This window comes from Microcaecilia unicolor, chromosome 2, assembly GCF_901765095.1.
Source record: "Microcaecilia unicolor chromosome 2, aMicUni1.1, whole genome shotgun sequence".
NCBI classification, from domain to species: domain Eukaryota; kingdom Metazoa; phylum Chordata; class Amphibia; order Gymnophiona; family Siphonopidae; genus Microcaecilia; species Microcaecilia unicolor.
Window position 1 is genome coordinate 316,822,777 of NC_044032.1, and position 23,587 is coordinate 316,846,363.

Genomic DNA, 23,587 nt, shown 5'->3' on the forward strand with positions numbered 1-23,587 from the left:
TCTCCCTCCACTGGCGAAAAATACACAGAAACGCAATCAACAAACATGAACGAACAACATACACCACAAGAGGAAAAATAGACCCCACAACATTCTGGCAACAAGTCTACCAAAATGAATGGTCAACAAATACAGACACCATTCAATTCCTCCAAGAATGGGATGACATATGTAAAACAACATTAGACACAATTGCCCCAATCCAAACCAGAACAACACATAGGAAAAAATCAAATCCATGGTTCACCGAAGAGCTGAAAAAACTCAAATCACAAGTCAGAAAGTTAGAACGTGAATGGAACAAAAAGAAAGATGAACACACAATGAATGCCTGGAAATCACTTCAGAGGAAATACAAATATACCATAAAACAGACTAAAAGACTACACTTCAAAACAATGATTGGACCAAACTACAAAGACACACACAAACTCTTCTACCTTGTAAATAAACTGCTAGACACCACACCAGTTACAAATAATAGCAAAGATACACCAGGGGTCGACGACCTCGCGAAATACTTCAAGGAGAAAATTATACAATTATGAATTAAAATTCCCACCAGCCCTATTGAATACGCCACACTCCTAAACTGTCTGGACCCAGAAGACGGAATACACCCAGCAGACAGGATCTGGACCGAATTTGAATCACTGTCAGAGGACCTCATCTCTAAAACGCTCAAAAGATTCGCCAAATCCCACTGCAAGCTAGATATCTGCCCAAACAACCTCATGAAAGCAGCTCCTCAACAATTCATAATAGACCTAACGAACCACGTGAATTTCATGCTACAAAACGGACTCTTCCCAAAGGAAAAATTCTACTCACCCCAATACCCAAAGACACAAAGAAAAACGCAAGCGAAATAACTAACTACAGACCAGTAGCATCTATACCACTAATAACCAAAACAACCGAAGGAATGGTGACCAAACAACTCACAAATTATCTCAACAAGTTCTCTATACTGCATGATGCCCAATCAGGATTCCGGTCAAATCACAGCACGGAAACAGTACTAATTACCCTAATGACCAAATTCAAACAAATGATTGCTACCGGCACCAATATACTCCTCTTACAATTTGACATATCCAGTGCCTTTGATATGGTTGACCATGGAATCCTATTACACATACTTGAATATTTTGGCATTGGAGGCAATGTCCTAAACTGGTTCAAGGGGTACCTAACCCTGCGCTCATACCAAGTCACATCAAATTCAACTACGTCTACCGCATGGACACCTGAATGTGGAGTACCACAGGGATCCCCCCTCTCACCAACTATTTTCAACCTAATGATGATCCCCTTGGCAAAACGTCTATCAAATCACAACCTTAACCCTTACATATATGCAGATGATGTAACGATATACATTCCTTTCAAACAAGACATTAATGAAATCTCCAACGAAATCAACCAAAGTCTACACATCATGAACACCTGGGCAGATGCATTCCGACTGAAACTGAATGCAGATAAAACTCAATGCCTCGTACTCACCTCCCAATACAACACGAACAAATTAACCGCTATCAACACACCTAAACTAAATCTGCCAATCTCTGAAACTTTAAAAATCCTTGGAGTCACTATTGATCGCCACCTAACAATAGAGACTCACGCGAACAACACAACCAAAAAGATGTTCTACTCCATGTGGAAACTGAAAAGAATAAGACCATTCTTCCCAAGATCCGTCTTCCGCAGCCTAGTGCAATCACTCGTACTCAGCCACCTGGACTATTGCAACTCACTATACGCAGGCTGCAAAGAACAAATACTGAGGAAACTTCAAACAGCCCAGAATACAGCAGCCAAACTCATCTTCGGAAAACCAAAATACAAAAGCGCAAAACCCTTGCGTGAGAAACTACACTGGCTCCCACTCAAGGAACGTATCACCTTTAAAGTATGCACCTTAGTCCACAAAATCATCCACGGTGAAGCCCCTGCATACATGTCTGACCTAATAGACCTGCCACCCAGAAACGCTAAAAGATCATCCAGAACTTTCCTCAATCTCCACTTCCCTAAATGCAAAGGCATAAAATACAAAGTACTACACGCATCAACCTTCTCATATATGAGTACGCAATTCTGAAACACACTACCACGCAACCTGAAAATGATCTACGAACTAACTGACTTCCGCAAACGATTGAAGACTCATCTCTTTGAGAAAATTTATTGCAAGGATCAAAACACATGAAGTCCATACACACTAATAGAAATGCATTAATACTCTCTTACCCGTATTTCCACCACACTTAATATGCTATACCCTATGTTCTCTTGCTATTGTTCTATCGCCTTAACTTTTCCCCATTGTAACACCCCATGGTTTCTACGCCCCAACGAATCTTGACTTGACTTTGTCTCCCCATTACTCCTCACAATGTAACCCATAATCGTACTGTAACACATTGTATTTCCATCATTCACAATGTATTGTCAGCCACACTGAGCCCGCAAACAGGTGGGAAAATGTGGGATGCAAATGCAATAAATAAATGACAGTTCTGGCAACAAGTAGGATCAGAGGAACAGGTAGTTAGTTTCAAGGAGGAAATAAGATGTGTAGTTTTCTCTTCAGTGATTTCAGAAAAGGAAGAAAAGGAGGCAGGGGTTGGAGGGTTGAGAGGATGGACTAAGGGGAGGTGGAGGTGACCTGGTTGAGAATTCAAGTTTAATCTTGTGAACCTTAACATGAAAGAACTCAGCCAGAGTCTGGGGGGAAGTGAAGGGGGGTTTGGAGGTGAAGGCACTTTGAGGACAGAGTTCAGTGTGGCAAAGAGACGTCGAGGGTTTGAGCCAAGAGAATTTGTCAACTGGATGTAATTGTCCTGTTTGGCAAGTAAAAGAGCAGACTGGAAGGAGGTCAGCAAGAATTTTAAATGTATGAAGTCAGCATGGGCACGGGATTTCAGCCAAAGGCATTCGGCAGAGCGGGCACAGGAACGTAGGTAGCGGATTCTAGAGGTCAGCCAATGCTGGGGTTCGGTACGTTTTACAGAACGGGGAATGGGAGGAGCGAGCGTATCCACAGCAGAGGAGAGAATAGTATTATAGGAAAAGACAGCCTCATTGACAGACTTGGATAACATAGTGGTAGAGAAGAGATTTGAAACACTGGAGGACAGAGTAGAAGGGTCAATAACCTGAAGATTCCTAAATGTATTGGTTAAGATTGGACGGGACTGGGGAGGAGGGTATTTAAGTGTGAAAGTTATCAGATGATGGTCAGAGAGGGGAAGAGTTGAGGCACAGAAACTGGAGAGTGAGCAGTTTGAGGAGAGGATAAGATCAAGACAGTGGCCATTCTGGTGAGTGGGGGCAGTGGAGCACAGTTGAAGATTGAAAGAGGATGTTAAAGCAAGAAACTGCGACGCTTAAGAGTCAGAGGGATCATCAGCATGAATGTTAAAATCCCCAAGAATGAGGGAAGGAGATGAAGGTTCAAGAAAGAAGGAAAGCCAAGCATCAAAGTCAGTGAGAACAGAAGAAAGGGACTTATCAGGGGGTCGATAAATGACTGCTACTCGGAGAGGCAGAGGAGCAAATAGACGGATGGAGTGGACTTCGAAGGAAGAAAAACAGTGAGAATGAGGTAGAAGAAGATGTTGAAATCTACAAGAGGGTGAAAGTAGTAGCCTGACACCACCTCCGCGGCCAACCGGGCGAGGAGTATGGGAGAAAAGATAACCTCCATGGCATAGGGCCGCGACTGAAGCAGAGTCTTCAGGGTAAAGCCAAGTTTCAGTTAGGGCAAGCAGATGGAGAGTACAATAGAGAGGTCATGGATGTAGGAAAGTTTGTTACAGGCAGAGCGGGCATTCCACAGAGCACAAGAGAAAGGCAGGGAAGGAGGGGGGAGGAGAACAGAAATTAGATTGGAGATATCACGGTGTGACCTGCACAAATAGGATGAGAGCTGATGTGGAGGACCAGGATTGGGATTAATGTTCCCAGCGGAGAGCAGGAGAAGGAGCAAGAGAGTATGGAGAAAAGTAGGAGAGGTATGACGACAGCGACGAAGGCATGTACTCAGATAGAAAGGAGATGGATGAATGGAAGGAAGGAAATGTTGAAGGTTAAGAGCTGAGAAAAAGGAAGAGGAAAAAAAGAGATCGTGAGATGATGAATACAGAGGTGGACAATGTGTTCCTGCAATGTACAGTGGTTTAAGATGGAGAAACAAATTAGGAAGGGAGGCCCCGAGTGCATCAGAGTGGACCTGGGAGTCACCCTGGAGAAAGCTGTAAGGGATATGCAGATGAGCTGCAAGTCCTCCACAGCACCTGAAAGGCAGCCGGTGGTAGAGCTGGGCACCTCTCAGCTGAGGAAAGGCTTACCAAGGGTTAGGCCGAAGCCAGCATTCCTCCCCCCGAGGGTCACCTGATCCTAGCTAAAAAGCACCTGGAAACCCTGGGCACTTGGAGCAAGAACCCTGGGAAGATCGGGGTGGACCTGGGAGTCACCCCGGATACAGGTGTGAGGAAATGCATTAGAGATGCAAGTCCTTCACAGCACCTGGTGGGAGCGCTGGGCACCTAGAGTGGAGGCCCTGAGTAGATTGGAGTGGACCTGGGGAGTCACCCCGGAGAAAGCTGTAAGGGACATGCAGATGAGCTGCAAGTCCTCCACAGCACCTGAAAGGCAGCCGGTGGTAGAGCTGGGCACCTCTCAGCTGAGGAAAGGCTTACCAGGGGTATTCAATACTATTTCAAATTGAACCTGTTGGTACGAGGCAATACTTTTTATTTCATTTTATTCAGAGACGACATTTTATGAGCTCCATTGTCTGTCAGTATATATTCTGTGCAACCACTGATCGACCCCTGATGAAGGCTTTTTTAAAAGCCGAAACACGGACCGTGTAGGGTCCCTAATAAAGCTTTCCTGGAGCATCTCACCCCTTGTCTCGGATTGATCTCTTGAAGTTGTGTTTTTCCACTTTTTTCTTTTTTTTTGAGTAAAAAAACCACTACCTGATACATAAGAGGCTATCAATAGGAGCAACTGATCATTTTTAAATTAAAAAAAAAATAATGGAACATGATGTTATACAAATAGCTTCAACATCTGTCTATAGTCAAATGGAAAGCCAATAGAATTAGACCATAAAACAGTAGAACCTAGAGTTTCATCTACATTTCTCCTTGCTTGTAATGAACACAACCTCACAATATGCAATAAAGACTGAGACATATAATCTAAATCATTAAGGAGCAGATCTAAAATGATTTCTTGTGACAGGCTATTCCATGAATTTGAAGCTTCTAGCCTCCATAGAAAAGTGGTTGAGGATCGAGGCAAACCTAACATATGTGAGTTCATAGTGCTACCTTCATCCCTCCACTATTACTCAACATTCAGAACTCATATGAGAACAAAGGGAAAGCAGGAGGTTACAATCAAAGCGGTTTACATATTATATACAGGTAACAATACAATTGTAAGAGTTCTTACCTGGTAAAATAATATGTTACCACAGCCCCAGCGACTGTCATCTGCTGACATGCTAGTATGAACTCACTGATCCATACGAGTCCCACCAGGTGGTACCACCACATGTACTGCAGGGGACCAGTAACTCTGAACTCCACAAGCCCTTGCTCATTCTGGACAGGATCACCTAATGACACAGAATAACAAATCAAGAAAATGTGGTAGAATGATACAGAAAGTCTCACATGTATTGATTACCACCAGCTTGATCAAAAAGAACTTTCCAAACACACACTGATATGTTGCCTATATATGCAGTGCTTTATTAACTGCAGAGAGTAGCTCTCTGGCACAATGTAAGCATTAAGATGAGTATCATCAGCAAATTTGAGAGGTTGATGATATACACAACATAGCCTGGCTAACAAGTGAGTTTCATTACTATTATGGTATGCTGAGCTTGTCCCAGTTGGAGATTTTGTGGAAACTGATTGCCATTGGAGATGCTAAGTGAAAGATTTTTTTTCTGTGCACATGTAGCAAAATCCCTTTTACTTACAAAATCTTTTTCAGTATTGTGTTGATACTAACCTGACATTATTATTTAAATACTGTCCTCTGTTTTTTTTTGGCTGCAAAGGCTTTTATCTCCATTAGGAAGCTGTTTTCCTTTGCGTTTGTTTCAGAGGATTATTGAAACCTGTAACAGTAGCCACTAAAACTGGGGGAGACCATCTCTGTAGACACCCCAGGCTGATGAGGTTTCCTGTTTTTAAGGTTCATATTATATATAATGGTCTGGGTTAAAGTCAAGATTTAGAGCTAATTAGTAATTGATAGGTTTCATGTTGAAAATTAACCCATTTGGAGACAGGACTTATATGTGGTTCCACTGGACTGGCCAAGGGTGTAAAAATGGTAATATGGAGGAGGCAGCAAAGAAACTGCTTGTTAACCTTACTTTGACACAGGTAAAATTAACAGAGGCTCTTTTGAAGGGAAGACTTCACTTTCTTACTGTTTAGATTTCATTACTCACCTTTATAATAAAACCACAATATGGAGTATAATAAAATACATAGTAACATAGTAGATGATGGCAGAAAAAGACCTGCACGGTCCATCCAGTCTGCCCAACAAGATAACTCATATTTGCTGCTTTTTGTGTATACCCTACTTTGATTTGTACCTGTGCTCTTCAGGGCACAGACCGTATAAGTCTGCCCCGCACTATCCCCGGCTCCCAACCACCAGCCCCACCTCCCAACCACCGGCTCTGGCACAGGCACAGACCCTATAAGTCTGCCCAGCACCATCCTCACCTCCCCACCACCAGCCCTGTCTCCCAACCACCGGCTCTGTCACAGACCGTACAAGTCTGTCCAGCACTATCCCCGCCTCCCAACCACCAGTCCCGCTTCCCACCACCGGCTCTGGCACAGACCGTATAAGTCTGCCCAGCCCTATCCCCGCCTCCCAAACACCAGCCCCGTCTCCCGATCTTGACTAAGCTCCTGAGGATCCATTCCTTCCGCACAGGATTCCTTTATGCTTATCCCACGCATGTTTGAATTCCGTTACCGTCTTCATTTCCACCACCTCCCGCGGGAGGGCATTCCAAGCATCCACTACTCTCTCCGTGAAAAAATACTTCCTGACATTTTTCTTGAGTCTGCCCCCCTTCAATCTCATTTCATGTCCTCTCGTTCTACCACCTTCCCATCTACGGAAAAGATTCGTTTGCGGATTAATACCTTTCAAATATTTGAACGTCTGTATCATATCACCCCTGTTTCTCCTTTCCCCTGTATCATATCACCCCCTGTTCAGCAAGTCTCTCCTCATACGTCTTGTAACGCAAATCCTATACCATTCTCGTAGCTTTTCTTTGCACCGCTTCAATTCTTTTTACATCCTTAACAAGATACGGCCTCCAAAACTGAACACAATACTCCAGGTGGGGCCTCACCAACGACTTATACAGGGGCATGGTCACACCTCTCTTTATACAGCCTAACAACCTTCTAGCTACGGCCACCGCCTTGTCACACTGTTTCGTCGCCTTCAAATCCTCAGATACTATCACCCCAAGATCCCTCTCTCCGCCCGTACCTATCAGACTCTCCCCGCCTAACACATACGTCTCCCATGGATTTCTACTTCCTAAGTGCATCACTTTGCATTTCTTCGCATTGAATTTTAATTGCCAAACCTTAGACCATTCTTCTAGCTTCCGTATGTCCTTTTTCATGTTTTCCACTCCCTCCGGGGTGTCCACTCTGTTAGAGATCTTAGTATCATCCGCAAATAGGCAAACAGCAAGCAAGTGGGATGAGTATCACCTATATCTCGACTTTTGTCAGCCTGAGGCATTGATGGGCCATGAAATATCTTTTGTGAACAATATTATCATAGAATCTGCAGAACTTCCTGGAAGCACTGTGCTTGCTAGCTGACATCATCCAAGGACATGCTGTCCACCTGCATTCTCCAATCTATCTCGTGTGAAGCTGCAGAGGACAGAGTTTCACAGAAACTTGAGAATGAGGTAATCCTCATTAGCTACTTCATTAGCGAGGCTTACTGTACCATTCCTGATACGTTGGACCATCTAGAAGCCAAGGGCCCCTCACTATTTTGTGAGTGGATACAGTTCCTAATTGGTCCTAGATTGACACATATGGACCACTGGGGCAGCTTCTACCAGACTGAGAATCCAACTGCATATGCAGGGTAAGGACTCAACAGACTATACCTCTTACCTACAAGGGGTTCACTGGGGAACAGCTAGAGCCCTGAGGGTTGGTTATTAGTCAGACACATGGTCTGTAGCCTAATATAGCTGCTAACCTGTAATCTCTTCTCAAGAGTGTATGTGTGTGCAATCCTCCATATATTTCTGCAACTTGCTTGATATATATATATATATATATGCACACACACACATATATATATATATATATACACACACACATATATACACACATATTTTATTTATTTATGGGTTACTTATATCCCACATTTTCCCACTCATGCAGGCGCAATGTGGCTTACATAGAATTAAATAAAAGTACAAAGATAAAACTCAGGCAAATATACAAGAGGCAAATAGGGGAAGAGAATCTAACAGCGAGATCTAGGCAGGGTAAGGGACAAGGGGAGCATCAATCAACAGAGTAAGTTGGAGAGTAAGACTTAGCAAAGAGAAATGTCTTTAACAACTTCTTGAAAAGGACATGGTCCACTTGAGTTTTAAGGTGACGAGGCAGTGCGTTCCAGAGTTTGGTTCCCCTAATAGTGGAAGGACGAGGCAAAGATCTGCTTGTACTTGAAACCCTTACAATTCGGAAAGTGGAGGTGGAGATAGGACCGAGCAGCAGGATTGGCATTTCTTGGCGGAAGGTCGATCAAGGGGAGCATGTAATCTGGGGCAGCACCATAGATGATTTTATGTGTTAGGGAGCAGATCTTAAAAGCAATGCGCTCCTGTACCGGCAGCCAATGAAGTTGAAAGCGCAGGGGTTCAGTGTAAGCAAAGCGTCTTTCTCTAAGGATGAGTCTCGCCGCAGTGTTCTGAGCCGTTTGGAACTTTTTCAATAGGGAGGCCTGTCAACCCACATAAATTCCACTACAGTAATCCAGATGGGATAGGACGAGCCAGTGGACAAGAGTACAAAACAAGTCTCTGGTAAGGAGGCATCTGATTCGCCAAAGTCTCCACATTGCCTGGAACATTTTTTTGGAGACCAAGCGTACGTGATCAGTCAGCTGGAGATGTGGATCCAGATGTACTCCCAAAAGTCGCAGGCTGCTGGCAATCGGGAGGGCGGAGCCCAAGACTGGAAGCATTGTGTCAGGAACAGGGGCATGAGCGGACGAGAGGATGAGACAATGAGTTTTTTTCCCTGTTTAGTTTGAAGCAGAACACTCTGGCCCAATGCTCTATAGCGGAGAAACAGGCATCAATGAGGTTGGCAACTTCAGAAACAGTGGAGTGAAATGGGATGTAGACTGTAATATCATCCGCGTAGATGAAAGTGTTGAGGTCCAGTTTTGCAAGTGCTGAGGCTAAAGGCATCATCATAATATTAAACAGGGTAGGTGAAAGAGGAGAGCCCTGTGGGACCCCACAGGAGGCCGTCCACGGTTCAGAAGTGATGGAGTTCACAATGACCTGGTAGGACCTGGAAGTCAAGAAACCCTTGAACCAATGCAAAACTGGCCCACCTATACCAAAAGAGTGCAATAGGTGAAGCAGGAGGTCATGATCCACCATGTCGAAAGCGCTAGACATGTCAAATTGCAGCAGAAGAATCTTCCGTCCGAGAGATAGCTCTCGTCGAAAGTTTGATAGAAGGGTGACCAGGACAGTCTCTCTACTATACTGAACTCGAAAACCGGATTGCGAATTGTGAAGGATGTCAAAATCAGCCAGAAATTCATTAAGCTGAACATTGACCAGACTCTCCATCAGCTTGATAACTAGAGGTATCGAAGCCACTGGGCGATAGTTAGAGATGACATCTGGCTTTATCTTTATATTCTGTGGAATGGGAGTGAGGAGGATGTTACCATGACCTGGCGGGAAAGATCCTGAGCTTAACATAAAGTTGGGGTAACAGGTCAAATCTTCGACGTAACAGTTTGGTGCGACTTTTAGGATGCTGGAAACCTTTGGAATCGGGACCCATGGCGAGCAGGACCTTACTTCGATGGGCTCGCCCCATTCGGCGGCAGAGCGCAGCATTGAGTGCGCGACGCTGAGCCCTCCTTCTCTCACCGCTCCTCCACAACCCGGAAGCGTAGTTGAACCGGTGCAGCCACAACAGCTAGAAACGCTGATTGTGGAAGGAGGACCACCATGTACTTCCACTCCAGGGAAGGAGATAATATCTCAGGGAGAAACGCTGGTCGGGCTCCCTGCTTCTCATGGATTCGCTCCAGAGAAAGGTGGAGGAATGATAAGACCTACCCAGGTTACTATGAATACGTTATGGGAGGCAATCCAGCAGGTAAATAACACTTTGCTTCAAATAAATACTTCTATAAAGGGCAAAATTGTAGAACTGAAACAATCTACTCAGAACCTATCTACAAAAGCTCAGGAACAAAATGAAAAGAGTTTAAAGATGGAAACTGAGATTAAACAATTACAGGATTTAACTATGACATTTGTCAAAGATAAAGAGATTCAGGAAAGAAGGATGGAGTATTTGGAGAACTGTGGAAGAAGAAATAACTTGCGGTTGTTGAATTTTCCCAAATCCCCTTCAATTTCATCTATGGACATGCTTAGAAAATACTTCAGTGATATACTAGGGATTCCTGTAGAGGGTTATCCCCCTATAACAAGGGCCCAGTATATCTCTGGAGTAGTGAGAACTTCAAAAGAACAGCCTCATGTTACTCCAAATTTAAATTTGACTGAATTTCTTGAAAATTCGTTGGATGTGGTCACAGAGAGAACTTTAATAGTGACATTTGCTCTTGAAATAACTTGCGGTTGTTGAATTTTCCCAAATCCCCTTCAATTTCATCTATGGACATGCTTAGAAAATACTTCAGTGATATACTAGGGATTCCTGTAGAGGGTTATCCCCCTATAACAAGGGCCCAGTATATCTCTGGAGTAGTGAGAACTTCAAAAGAACAGCCTCATGTTACTCCAAATTTAAATTTGAATTTCTTGAAAATTCGTTGGATGTGGTCACAGAGAGAACAACTTTAATAGTGACATTTGCTCTTGAACTTGATAGAAATAATATTCTCAGACTATACTTTCACCATTTAAATGATTGTTTCTTGGGACAAAAAATTCAGATTTTCCCCGATATGGCAAGGAGCACACAAAAAAGGAGAAATGAATTTCTATTGTATAAATCTAGGACAATTAATTTAGGAGCTACTTTTTTGTTGAAGTTCCCTTGTAAATGCCATGTAACTTTTGAAGCAGTTAATTACATATTTTTTACTCCCTCGAAACTATTGGAATTTCTTGTATTAAAGGAAGGTGTTAAACCTCCTGAAGATTTGCCTCCCTGATTGAGAATGCTGATACGTTGGCTGTAATATCCTGTTCTGCTCAACCGCTTTGAATTTTGTTAACAACTATGTTTAGTTGTATTTTCATTCTTTTTTTCCTAGTATCTTGATTCACCAATTGTGGACAAATTTAAAATAGTTTTCCTTTTTATTTTCTTAGGAATGGCTGTAAGCAGTTATTTCTTTGTGTTGTATTTTCTGATATTGCCATTTATGTCTATGGATGTAAATGAAAAAAAATCAATAAAGAAAAATAAATATAGATGGACCGTGCAGGTCTTTTTCTGCCGTCATCTACTATGTTACTATGTCCCATCCCCGCTATCATTTTAGTTGTACTTCGCTGCACCTTTTCCAATTCCACTATATCTTTCTTGAGATGCGGCGACCAGAATTGAACACAATACTCAAGGTGCGGTCGCACCATGGAGCGATATAACGGCATTATAACATCCTCACACCTGTTTTCCATACCTTTCCTAATAATATCCAACATTCTATTCGCTTTCCGAGCCGCAGCAGCACACTGAGCAGAAGGTTTCAGTGTATTATCAATGACGACACCCAGATCCCCTTCTTGGTCCGTAACTCCTAACATGGAACCTTGCATGACGTAGCTATAATTCGGGTTCTTTTTCCCCACATGCATCACTTTGCACTTGTTCACATTAAACGTCATCTGCCATCTAGCCGCCCAGTCTCCCAGTCTCATAAGGTCCTTCTGTAATTTTTCACAATCCTGTCGCGAGTTAACGACTTTGAATAACTTTGTGTCATCAGCAAATTTAATTACCTCGCTAGTTACTCCCATCTCTAAATCATTTATAAATATATTAAAAAGCAGCGGTCCTAGCACAGACCCCTGAGGAACCCCACTAACTACCCTTCTCCATTGTGAATACTGCCCATTTAACCCCACTCTCTGTTTCCTATCCTTCAACCAGTTTTTAATCCACAATAGGACTTTTCCTCCTATCCCATGACCCTCCAATTTCCTCTGCAGCCTTTCATGAGGTACCTTGTCAATCGCCTTTTGAAAATCCAGATACAGTATATAATATCAACTGGCTCCCCTTTGTCCACATGTTTGTTTACTCCTTCAAAGAATTGAAGTAAATTGGTCAGGCAAGATTTCCCCACACAAAAGCCGTGCTGACTCGGTCTCAGTAATCCATGTCCTCGGATGTGTTCTGTAATTTTGTTTTTAATAATAGCCTCTACCATTTTCCCCGGCACCGACGTCAGACTCACCGGTCTATAGTTTCCTGGATCTCCCCTGGAACCTTTTTAAAAAATGGGCGTTACATTGGCCACCCTCCATTCTTTCGGTACCACGCTCGATTTTAAGGATAAATTGCATATCACTAGCAGTAGCTCCGCAAGCTCATTTTTCAGTTCTATCAGTACTCTAGGATGAATACCATCCGGTCCAGGAGATTTGCTACTCTTCAGTTTGCTGAACTGCCCCATTACGTCCTCCAGGTTTACCGTGAAGTCAGTAAGTTTCTCCGACTCGTCCGCTTGAAATATCATTTCCGACACCGGTATCCCACCCAAATCTTCCTCGGTGAAGACCGAAGCAAAGAATTATTTCAATCTCTCCACTACGTCTTTGTCTTCCTTGATCGCCCCTTTTACCCCTCGGTCATCCAGCGGCCCAACAGATTCTTTTGCCGGCTTCCTGCTTTTAATATACCGAAAAACTTTTTTACTATGTTTTTTTGCCTCTAATGCTATCTTTTTTTCGTAATCTCTCTTGGCATTCTTTATCTGCACCTTGCATTTGCTTTGACACTCCTTATGCTGCTTCTTGTTATTTTCAGATGGTTCCTTCTTCCATTTTCTGAAGGCATTTCTTTTAGCCCTAATAGCTTCTTTCACCTCACTTTTCAACCAGGCCGGCTGTCTTTTGGAGTTCCGTCTTTCTTTTCTAATTAGTGGAATATGTTTGGCCTGGGCCTCCAGGATGGTATTTTTGAACAGTGTCCATGCCTGTTGTATAGTTTTTACCCTCTCAGTTGTCCCCCTACATATACACACACACATTTTATATATATACATACATACACACATATATATATATATATACACACATTATATGTGTATATATACACATACATACATGCATACATTACATATGTATGTGTAATTCTCCTTATATTTTTGTAACTTGCTTGTCGTATTTAATTTTTACTATCTATAATAAATATTATATGTGCACTTACATATTTAAACAGTAAAACAAAAAACAAATATACCTTCATCTTAAAATACAATGGATCACAACACAACCCTAAATCTACATCCAACAGGAAAGAAAATTTTAATTTAGATGTGTTTCAAAATATAATGAAATATCTGAAAACCAGTAGGTTTAGGTTCCACGAGGCACAACATGTCAGATAAATCCAATCAATTTCTATGCTTGGCTAGAAAGAATTCGAAGCGACTAAGATGACACCAGATTTAGCTTCTCCATGGCCTGACACTACTGAAAAGCAAGGGTCCACTGGACGCCCTGCAAATGGAGGTAACCCATGGGTATGACGTGCACTGTGGAAGCCATGTGGCCCAACAACCTCAACATCAGATGAGCTGTGACTGCTGGCTGTGCTGAATCTGAATGGCAATGCCAATGAGAGCATCCGCTCATACCCGAGGCAGGGAAATCTAACAAAGTCATGCCCCCTTAAGTGTCCATAAATTCTAGAAATCCCTTCTCCCCCCTGATCTATAACTCCCCATATGTTCTCAAATACCTCCTGTTCTGTTGGGTCATCCTTTGACCACTTCTCTGTTGTGATGTAATGCTTAACCTGCAAATAGGCATAGAAATCAGACGGGAATATCCCATAAGCTTCTTGGAGTTCCCCATATGTCCTGAGTTGACCATCTACCAAAATGTCTCTAAAATGAATTAACCTCCTTGTGGAACCACGCTAAGAAGACCCCACCTCCCTCCCCGCAGGGAACCCAGGCTCTTGAATGAGCCAAGCATATGTAGACCTATTCCTCGTACCTCTCAATTTGTATTTCAATGCCCCCCATAATGTCAAGAGAAAAAATATCCGCCAGAAGGCGGAGAACTCTAGACGCCCCACGGACGACAACAAGAAATGAAATAAAAGTGGGAGGGCAACCAAGGATTCCAAAGACTGAAAGGATATATAATAATAAAGATGTTTATTGAGGTATAAAGACTCGACACAACGTCGTGTTTCGGCCTTTAGGCCTGCATCAGGAGTCTATAATCAAATTTTGAATACATAAATTATAAAAACAATATAAAACATATATATACGTTTAAATATTTAAAATTAATTTTATAATTTTAAATGTTATTATATAAAAAAGTATGTATAATAATAACAAATTAGATGCATTTAAGAATGAATATGAATTTAAACGGATGATTAAATTGTAAGAAAATAAAACATTTAAATTCATCAAAAAATAAAATAAAACCTTCCATATTTAAAAATATGTAAAGACAAAAAATGGTGTGCTTGTATAAAAATGATGTACATATAAATAAATAACAATATGTAAATGAATTCTCATGTCTACACAAAGTAAGAAAGCAGTGTGGATTGGATACATTAAACATGGATAACCAAATGCATTCAAAGGTGAATTTATACACATTAAAAATTAAGTGAATCCTCTCATATATTAAAAAAGGGGGCTCAAACAATGAATAAATATATATATATAAACACATAAAATGGTGTGCTTATATAAATACAATTTGCACATGAATAAATACAAATATGTCAAAGAATTCTCATGTCTAAACACATAAAAGATTATAGCACATATATGCATATGTTTGAAAAAATAAAAATTAAACGAAAGTGATCAATTAATGGCAGATTCAGAAAATTGACGAAAGAAATTAATAAATGGCAGACTCAAAAATTGATAATGAGTGTGGTAACACTGACCTTAATGCCGAATGCTTTTGAGAACTATTTGATGAAGGTCTGGTTAAGAGGTGAAACAATAATAAAAAAAGTAAGTGAAGCAGCAAGATGAGTGAACATGAATTCTAGCTATATGTTGATTGTTAAAAAAAAATGACAAAAAAATGACCATATAGCCAGTGAATGTAATGCACATATATATCTCTCTCATCATCAAAGGGCTGAAAATAGTGGTAAACTGGAGCCCTGATTGGGAAAATTTGTTGAAAAACATATTGCAAAGTGCCCAAATGAAATATTAAAACATGCACAAAATATGCACTTATATAAAATAAACAATTGGATAAAGGGCTGAACTTGCTGAGCACAAGAGCAATCTGTGCAGAACAGATCCACAAACTCTATATTTTAAACTGGCACCGGACAAAGTTAAGGTTGAAAATGTAAGCTGAAAACAAGAAGAAACTTATGAAAAAAACTGGAGCGATTTTTACAGAAAATGGGCTTAAATAGGTAAAAACTGATGTGAATATGTGGCCACATAAAACGATACAGAAAAGCTTAAAACATTTACCTTTAGAAAGACCGTTGTGAAGGTGAGCGTGCTTCGTTGTCTCCTCTGACACAACACTTGTACAGAATGCTGCAGTAAGCAAATAGTGTTCATGAGGGCTGCTAAGCATTATAAAGGCAAAAAGGGCGCCAAAACCTGAAAAAACTCCACAGGAAGGATGACAAACAGAAAGGAAATGACAAAAGCATTTCAAAGGAAAAAAGTGGAGTACTAGGATGACGGTGATAGACTAAAAGGAAACAGAAACTATGAAAGATTGGAAAATTAGTACAAGCATAACGGTATAGGAAAAGAGGGGAAACTAAGACTTAAAAACGGAAGAACAAATGATGTGAAACGTTTTGATGAAAATTGATATAGACAAGAGAAATAAATTTAAAAAAATGTGTATAAAAAATGAAAAATAAAAAATAACTGAGTAAAAAAAGGGGGAAGAATTAAAATTAATCTGAAAAATGAAAAATAAAAATAATAATGAAAATGAAAATATAAATTAATTGATGAGAAACATATAATATATTAACTGCTTAATGGGAAGGAATAAATAAATAAATAAATAAATAAATAAATAAAAATGAAAATAAATAAGAGAAAAGGGAATTGAATAGTGCATGTTTTACTGCTGGGGGTAGAATGTGTTCACAAAAATGGTCTGTAATCAATTTCATTATTCAGTCCATCGGGTGTCAATGTTTTTAAATCAAATATAAGTTTTTGTTCTTCTTGTAATAAACGTTTATCCATATCACCCCCTCTCCATCTTTTGGTGAAGATCTTATATACAAAAAACTTTAGATCCAAAATGGAATGCTTTGCAGAAAGCCAATGTTCAACCAGCGGTGCAGAGTCAATTTTCTTCTTGATACAGCTCCTGTGTTCGATGATTCTTGTCTTAATAGCTCTGATTGTTTTGCCAACATATAGCTTTGGGCACGGACATATGATGATGTAGATCACCGATGCAGTTGTACAGTCTGAGGTATGATTTAGCTTAAAAAGTTTATTGGTGACGGGATGACAAAAAGTTGTGGTTTCAATGCAGTGAATGCAAACACTGCAGTGGCCGCACTTGTGATGTCCAAGTGGTGGCAAATTAGTAGTAACGTCTGGTAATGTTGATGGTACGAGATGTTCTTTTAAATTCTTATTTCTGGAGTAAGCTACAACCAATTCCTTGTTTTTGAAGCATTCCAAACCTTCAAGAATATGCCAATGCTTTCTAATGGACTTCGAAATGTGTTTCGCCAGGAAAGAGTATTTCATTGTACAGACGATATCCGGTGTGTTTCTTTTTTTGTTTGGTAAAAGCAGGTCAGTACGATCTGTCTGTGCAGCTCTATTAAATCCTTTGTTAATGTGTTCCAATGGATATCCTCTTGATGAAAATCTGTCTTTCAAAATCTGTGCTTAGTGGTAGAAGTCATCGAAATCTGAACACAATCGGCGTAAGCGAAGAAATTGGCTTAGTGGTAAATTACTCTTGAGGCTGGGGTTGTGGTAGCTTGCGATCAGTAGGTTTCCTGTAGATATTTGTTTTGAAAAAATACTCATTTTTGCTGATCAAGATATCTAGGAAATGAATTTTATTTTTATTATATTCCATGGTGAATTTAAGGTTTGGATCTTTAGCATTTAACCATTGATGGAATCAGAAAAGCGTATCTTCATCTCCTTGCCACAGAATAAAAACATTGTCTATGTAGCGTCGATAGATTTTTATATTTTCAAGAAACGGGTGGTTAGTGAGGTGTACTTTTTCAAAATTGCCCACATAGAGGTTTGCTAGATCCGGCGCCATGCTTGCGCCCATGGCGGTGCCCTTAACCTGCTGGTAGTATACATCATTGAAGCGGAAATAATTTTTAGTTAAGGCAATGGTCGCACAGGTCAAAATTAGATGATTGGATATCCTGTTGTGAGTTTTCCTTTGCTGTAAAATTTCTTCGATGATGTGTATTGCTTCTAGTTGGGGGATGTTTGTGTATAAGGATTCAATATCCATAGTAACCATGATGGTATCTGTTAATGGACTATCATAGTCCTGTAAAATGTTGATCATGTTGGTGGTATCTTGTACAAATGATGGAATTTTGGGGACAAAAGGACGTAAGAAAAAGTCAACAAAAATAGATAATGGCTCCAAAACTGAACCATTTCCTGAAACGATCGGTCTTGATTATAGACTCCTGATGCAGGCCTAACGGCCGAAACACGACGTTGTGTCGAGTCTTTATACCCCATAATGTCAATAAATGGGAAATAAAAGGGTTCAGTGTTAGGCCTCTATATGTTTGCTCTGGGACAGAAGCCCAGAGCAATCCTTCTAACTTACCCTCTTTGACAAAGACCTGCTTCCATCCTAGTTACCGGTGAAAGGTCCACCTTACTCCACTCAGCTATCTGCTTTAATTGGGCTGCCCAGTAGTACCAGAGAACATTTGGCATCCCCCTCCCCACCATCCCCCCACATAATCTTCCGTGACGCCCCTCCCAAACAAATCCTCCTAATTCAGATTGTACCCTTAATAGTTCCCCCTTTGGAACCTGTATCGATAGTGTCTGGAACAAAAATAGCAGCCTAGGCAAAGTATTCATTTTTACAGCCGCTATGCGTCCCCACCATGATAGCCAACCATTTTCCCATCTTTTTAAATCTCTTCTTACCGCTCTGAAGAGAGGGGCATAATTCAAAAGATACAAATTATTTAAATCCCTAGGGATCATTATTCCCAAATAGCGAAAGCATTTGTTTGTCCTTTTAAATGTGAATGCTTGTCCCAATTGCTCAGCTTCTTGTTCTGTAATAGTTACCCCATAATCTCAGACTTATCATACTTCACTGAAAAACCCGATAAACATCCAAATGAGTTGAGTTCCCTTACTATGATGATCATCGTCAATACTGGGGTGGAGACATAAAATAAAATATCATCCGCAAACAAAGCGATTTTATGTTCCTTCCCCCCTAGCCTAACCCCCCTAATGTCTCTTAGGGAGTGGATTCTCTGTGCCAATGGCTCTATTGATAGTGCAAACAGTACTCGTAGTGCAAATGTGTTCCCCGTTGAATACTAAATTGATCTGAGTACCCCCCATTGACCTTAATGCGGGCCACCGGAGATGTATATAATCCCTTCACCCACTCCAAGAAAGCCGCTCCGAACCCCATTTCCTTCATAACGTCCCACAAGTAATCCCACTCAATCCTATCAAATGCCTTCTCCGCATCAATGGTGAGTAATGTTAAGGAATCTCCCCTTCTCTGAGCTCCCCAAACTATATTCAGGGTGCGTCGAATATTGTCTGCCACCTGCCTATGGGTTATAAAGCCCAAATATTTTATAGTACTTCCCCGTGTACCCATCTAAACCTGGAGCCTTCCCCCCCTTTAATCTTTTAATGACCCCCAGAACCTCTTATATTGTAATCACAGCATCTAATTCAGCCCTTTGAGTATCTGTTACCCTCCTTAATTCCAAGTCTTGCAAATACTCTTGTATCTCCACTTTAGGAGCCCCAACACCTTTAGAACATAGTTTTGTGTAGTATTGTACGAATTGCAGTCGGATGTCTCCATCCTGATACACCATTACATCTCCCGGGGTTTTAATTTTTGTAATCGTTTGTTTTATCTGCCTTTGCCGTAGCTCCCTCGCTAACAGATTCCCCGCTTTGTTGCTAAATTCAAAAACTTTTGCTGCATCATCCTCCTATTAAATTCCATCTTTCTCATTTGTATTTTTTGCAGTTCTACACTACATTCAAATAACTCTGAGAAAATATGAGGATTCCCTTGCTCCTGATGTCTTGCCTCCAATCTAGCAAGCTTCTGTCTTGTTAGCAGTTCGTGGGCCTCCCTTTCTCTCTTACGCTGGGCCTCCTTTTGTATTAAGTGTCCCCTAAGTACAGTCTTGAGAGCATCCCACAGGATCCCCTCCGAGACTTCCCCATTATCATTAAAACCCAAATACTCTTTTATAATATTTCGCACTTCCTGACAATCCTTCTCTTCCTCTATCAGAGTTTCATTGAGCTGCCATATATTCCCCCTACCACCTCTATCCAACCCCCCCCCCCCCCCCCATGGATACCCATACCGGAGCATGATCCGAGGCATGTATACTTTCAATATTCAAATCCCCCACCTCCCACCAAAGAGATCGACTACACCATACTGCGTCTATCCTGGTATATGTCTGTTGCGCATGTGAATAAAAAGAAAAAGTCTAAAAAAAAAAAAAAAAAAGTCTTTTGCCCCGGATGTTGTAATCTCCAAATATCCAACAAGTCTAGCTCCTTCATTTGTCTTAGGAACTTTCCCCTAGTGTGTTGTACTCCCCCATCTTTTCCCTTAGAGTGGTCTATCCCTGAAACCGGAAAATTGAAATCCCCCCCCCCATAATTATCCATGAAACCAGCTCTGATCTAATGGATTCAAAGAACTCTCCCTGCCCTCCATTTGGGGCATATACATTAATGAAAGTAATGGGCTGGTTGTGTATCATGCCCTTAATTGCTAAACATCTACTGTTCCCCCCCCCCCCCCTTATATACTTGTTCCTTAACAAAAAGTAAACTTTCTTTAACATATACAACCAACCCCCCTGTTTCCCCCCCCCCCCTAGGATCTGCTTAATCAAAGACTTGTCCTGTCTCCGAATATGGGTCTCCTGTAACATTACCACATCCCATTTCATTCTTTGCAATTCTTTGAAAACAATACTTCATTTCCCTGGGTTATTTAGACCATTAACATTCCAAGTTCCTATCTGCAATCCCCCCGCCCCCCCCCCCCGCCCCCCTTCCCCCCCCCCCCCCCCCCCCCCCCCGTTTCCCCCCTACCCCTTGATGACCCCTGCAACCAGCCTTGATCGCTCCCAGCCAGTTCAATCCCTGAGGAAGTGAGCCCCCGCTGGAGACTCGCTCTCCTTTCCCATCCTCCCCAAGACCTTCCCCCTCCTCCTATTTTCTATCGTACAGTTTCCCTCCAACTTTCACCTTTCTCACAGTAAGTAATATTAATTAAGCCCCTCTGGGCTCTCTCAGTCCGCCAGGCTCAGGCTACTCCACTCATCTCGGTTCCAGTTCGTGCCACCTTCGGGGATAGGCATCCCTTCTCACTCCCCACTCTTTTCCACCCATGTTGTTCAGCTGAGGGTGTTCCTTGCTTCTGATGTTGTACCGCTTCCACTTCTCCAGGTAGATCTGTGCAGCCCATGTCCCTCAACGTCTTCCAGGCCCCCTCTGTCGATTGGAGCCTCCGGGTTTTGTCCCCCACTGTAACCTGTAATCCAAATGGGTACAGCCACAGATATCTCAGTCCTGTCTTTTGCAATTACGTTGTGATTTCCTTAAATTCCTTCCTTCTCTGGAGCATCATTCTAGCCAAAGCTTGGAACACCTTAGGCTTACAGTTTTTCCAGACAATCTCACCCAAGGCACGAGCTTTTTTCCAGACTGCCTCTTTAATTCCAAACTCATGAAAGCAAACAACAATGTCTCTAGGCTGTCCTCCTCTCTGAGGGCCCAAGCTTCGATGGGCCCTGTCAATTGCATATCTTTCCAGACTCTGCTTCTCTCCTCCATTATTTCCTGTCGCCAGAATAAAGTCACACAGTTCCTGTACCACTTTCATCGAATCTTTAAATTGATCCCTTTAAAGCACAAATTGCACCTAAGGGATCTATTTTCCAAGTCCTCCAGCTGGAATTCCATTTCCACTCTCAGTTGATGCTCTTTCTTGAGAGCCGTTTGGAGACTCTGCACCTCATCCACCATAGTTTCTACCCTCTCCCTCAGTCTCTGCTACTTGGTTGCCAATCTCCTTCATTTCCTCATGTAACTCTCCAACTGCCGTCTGAATACTTTGTCTAGTCGCTATCATTTCTGCTTTCAGCTCCTTAAACCATCTAACAAAGTCCATCTTACTGAGCTCCGATTCACTCACTGTTGGCTCCTCGGGGTCCGGATCCGATTCAGAGTCTCCCGCCACCATTTTGGCCCCTTGTGCCACCACTCTCTGGCCAACACCCTTCCCCGTTCCTGGTTTCTCAGAGGAGAACTTAAACTTTGCCAGTCTCTTTCGCGCTGCCATTTCGTCAGGGAGCCACAGAACTTTGTTTGGAGTACAATCAATGCTTTTTTCAGGAGCTAGGTCACCTTTCAACTCCGGCATTGTCGGAGCTCCGCGCTCAAGTGGCCATCTCTTAGTGCTGACGTCACTTCCTCTCCGGAAATACTTTTAAAACAAATAGGAGGAAATATTTTTTCACTCAATGAATAGTTAAAAGCTCTAGAACTCTTTGCCGAAGGAGGTGATAACGGTGGTTAGCTTATCTGGGTTTCAAAAAGGTTTGGACACATTCCTGGAGGAAAAGTCCATAGTCTGCTATTGAGACAGACATGGGAAGCAAGTACTTGCCCTGGGATTTGTAGTATGGAGTGTTGCCACAATTTGGGTTGGCCACTGTTTGGAAGACTCCTGTCTGGGCTAGATGGACCATTGGTCTGACTCAGTATGACTACTCTTATGATGCTTGGCTTGGTGGGTATTACCGGCACCTGCTGTCAAGGCATGGCAACACCTCCTCGATTTTGATGCACTTCCAGTGTATGGTGCAGCTCCAGAAGCAATGGGGATCAATTACTTTGAAGCTGATGGATCGGACTTCTGCAAGCTGAAAAGTCTCTAACACGCAACCTCTATTTTTTTTTTTTTGGGGGGGGGGGGGGGGAGGCGGTTCTCTCCTGCATTTGAGCACAAAGAGAACAATTAGAGGACTTATGGTCAGGGCCCAGACATTTTAGGCACGTGTTATGTAGGCCAGTTATAGACATGGCCCTAGCACAGTCTGTGCACCACTTAAACCTACTGGCAGGATTTTGGTACATCATGGGAAAAATCAAATAGCTCAATTGTGGACATTTCGTTTTTTTTAACCCACAAATGGGAGTTCAGGCCTAAAGTGGCTATGAGCCACAAAAAAAAAGAAGAAATGAAAAAGTGCTGAAAACTAACACAAAAATGGAAGAGGGAACAAAAATGAGGAAACAAAGCCTTGCACTACTCATTACAAGAACTGAGAGGCAGAAAGGCAAATTCTCTGTCAGAGAAAAAAAATAACTCACTCCAGCAACAGAAGGCATGTCTTCTCATCTCCATGGAGAAGGTGAAACTATGGGTCCTGCAGGACTCGGGCAGGCACTCACAGCATATGCAGTGAGGGCCTGCCAAAGGTTTCTAGACGTTACAGAATGTCGGGCAGTGTCAGCACCAGGGCTCAGTCAGGGACACATGAAATGTCCTGCTTGTCCTCAGAGAACAGTGTACAAGAACAATTGTAGAAACAGGAAAAAAAAATAATTAAGGATATTCCACCCTTGAGTCATTACAATAGCAACCATGAGACACTAAGGGTGGTTAGTGCAGTGGGCTGAGGTGGCTTTTTGTGACCATGGATAATCACTTAACCATTGTCCCAAGTGCAAAAAACTTAGATTGTGAGCCCACTAAGGACAGAGAACATGCCTGTGTATAATGGGGTGAATTCTATATATGGCGCTGCAAAAGATTGGCACCGAAAAAGCGTAA

General features: G+C 42.0%; 1 protein-coding gene across 4 annotated transcripts in view; it reads right to left on the bottom strand.

The window, feature by feature from the left end:
• SLC44A1 (solute carrier family 44 member 1) overlaps positions 1 to 23,587 on the bottom strand; it is an 851,962-nt gene that overhangs the window by 153,618 nt on the left and 674,757 nt on the right. For all 4 annotated transcript variants that reach the window (XR_003941047.1, XR_003941046.1, XM_030194328.1 and 1 more), the window contains exon 10: positions 5,479 to 5,644. Coding sequence is in view for 2 of the 4 variants with exons in the window: in XM_030194328.1 (XP_030050188.1) it covers positions 5,479 to 5,644 (166 nt within the window). In the remaining 2 variants the exon portion in view is untranslated. The remainder of the gene's footprint in view (positions 1 to 5,478; positions 5,645 to 23,587) is intronic.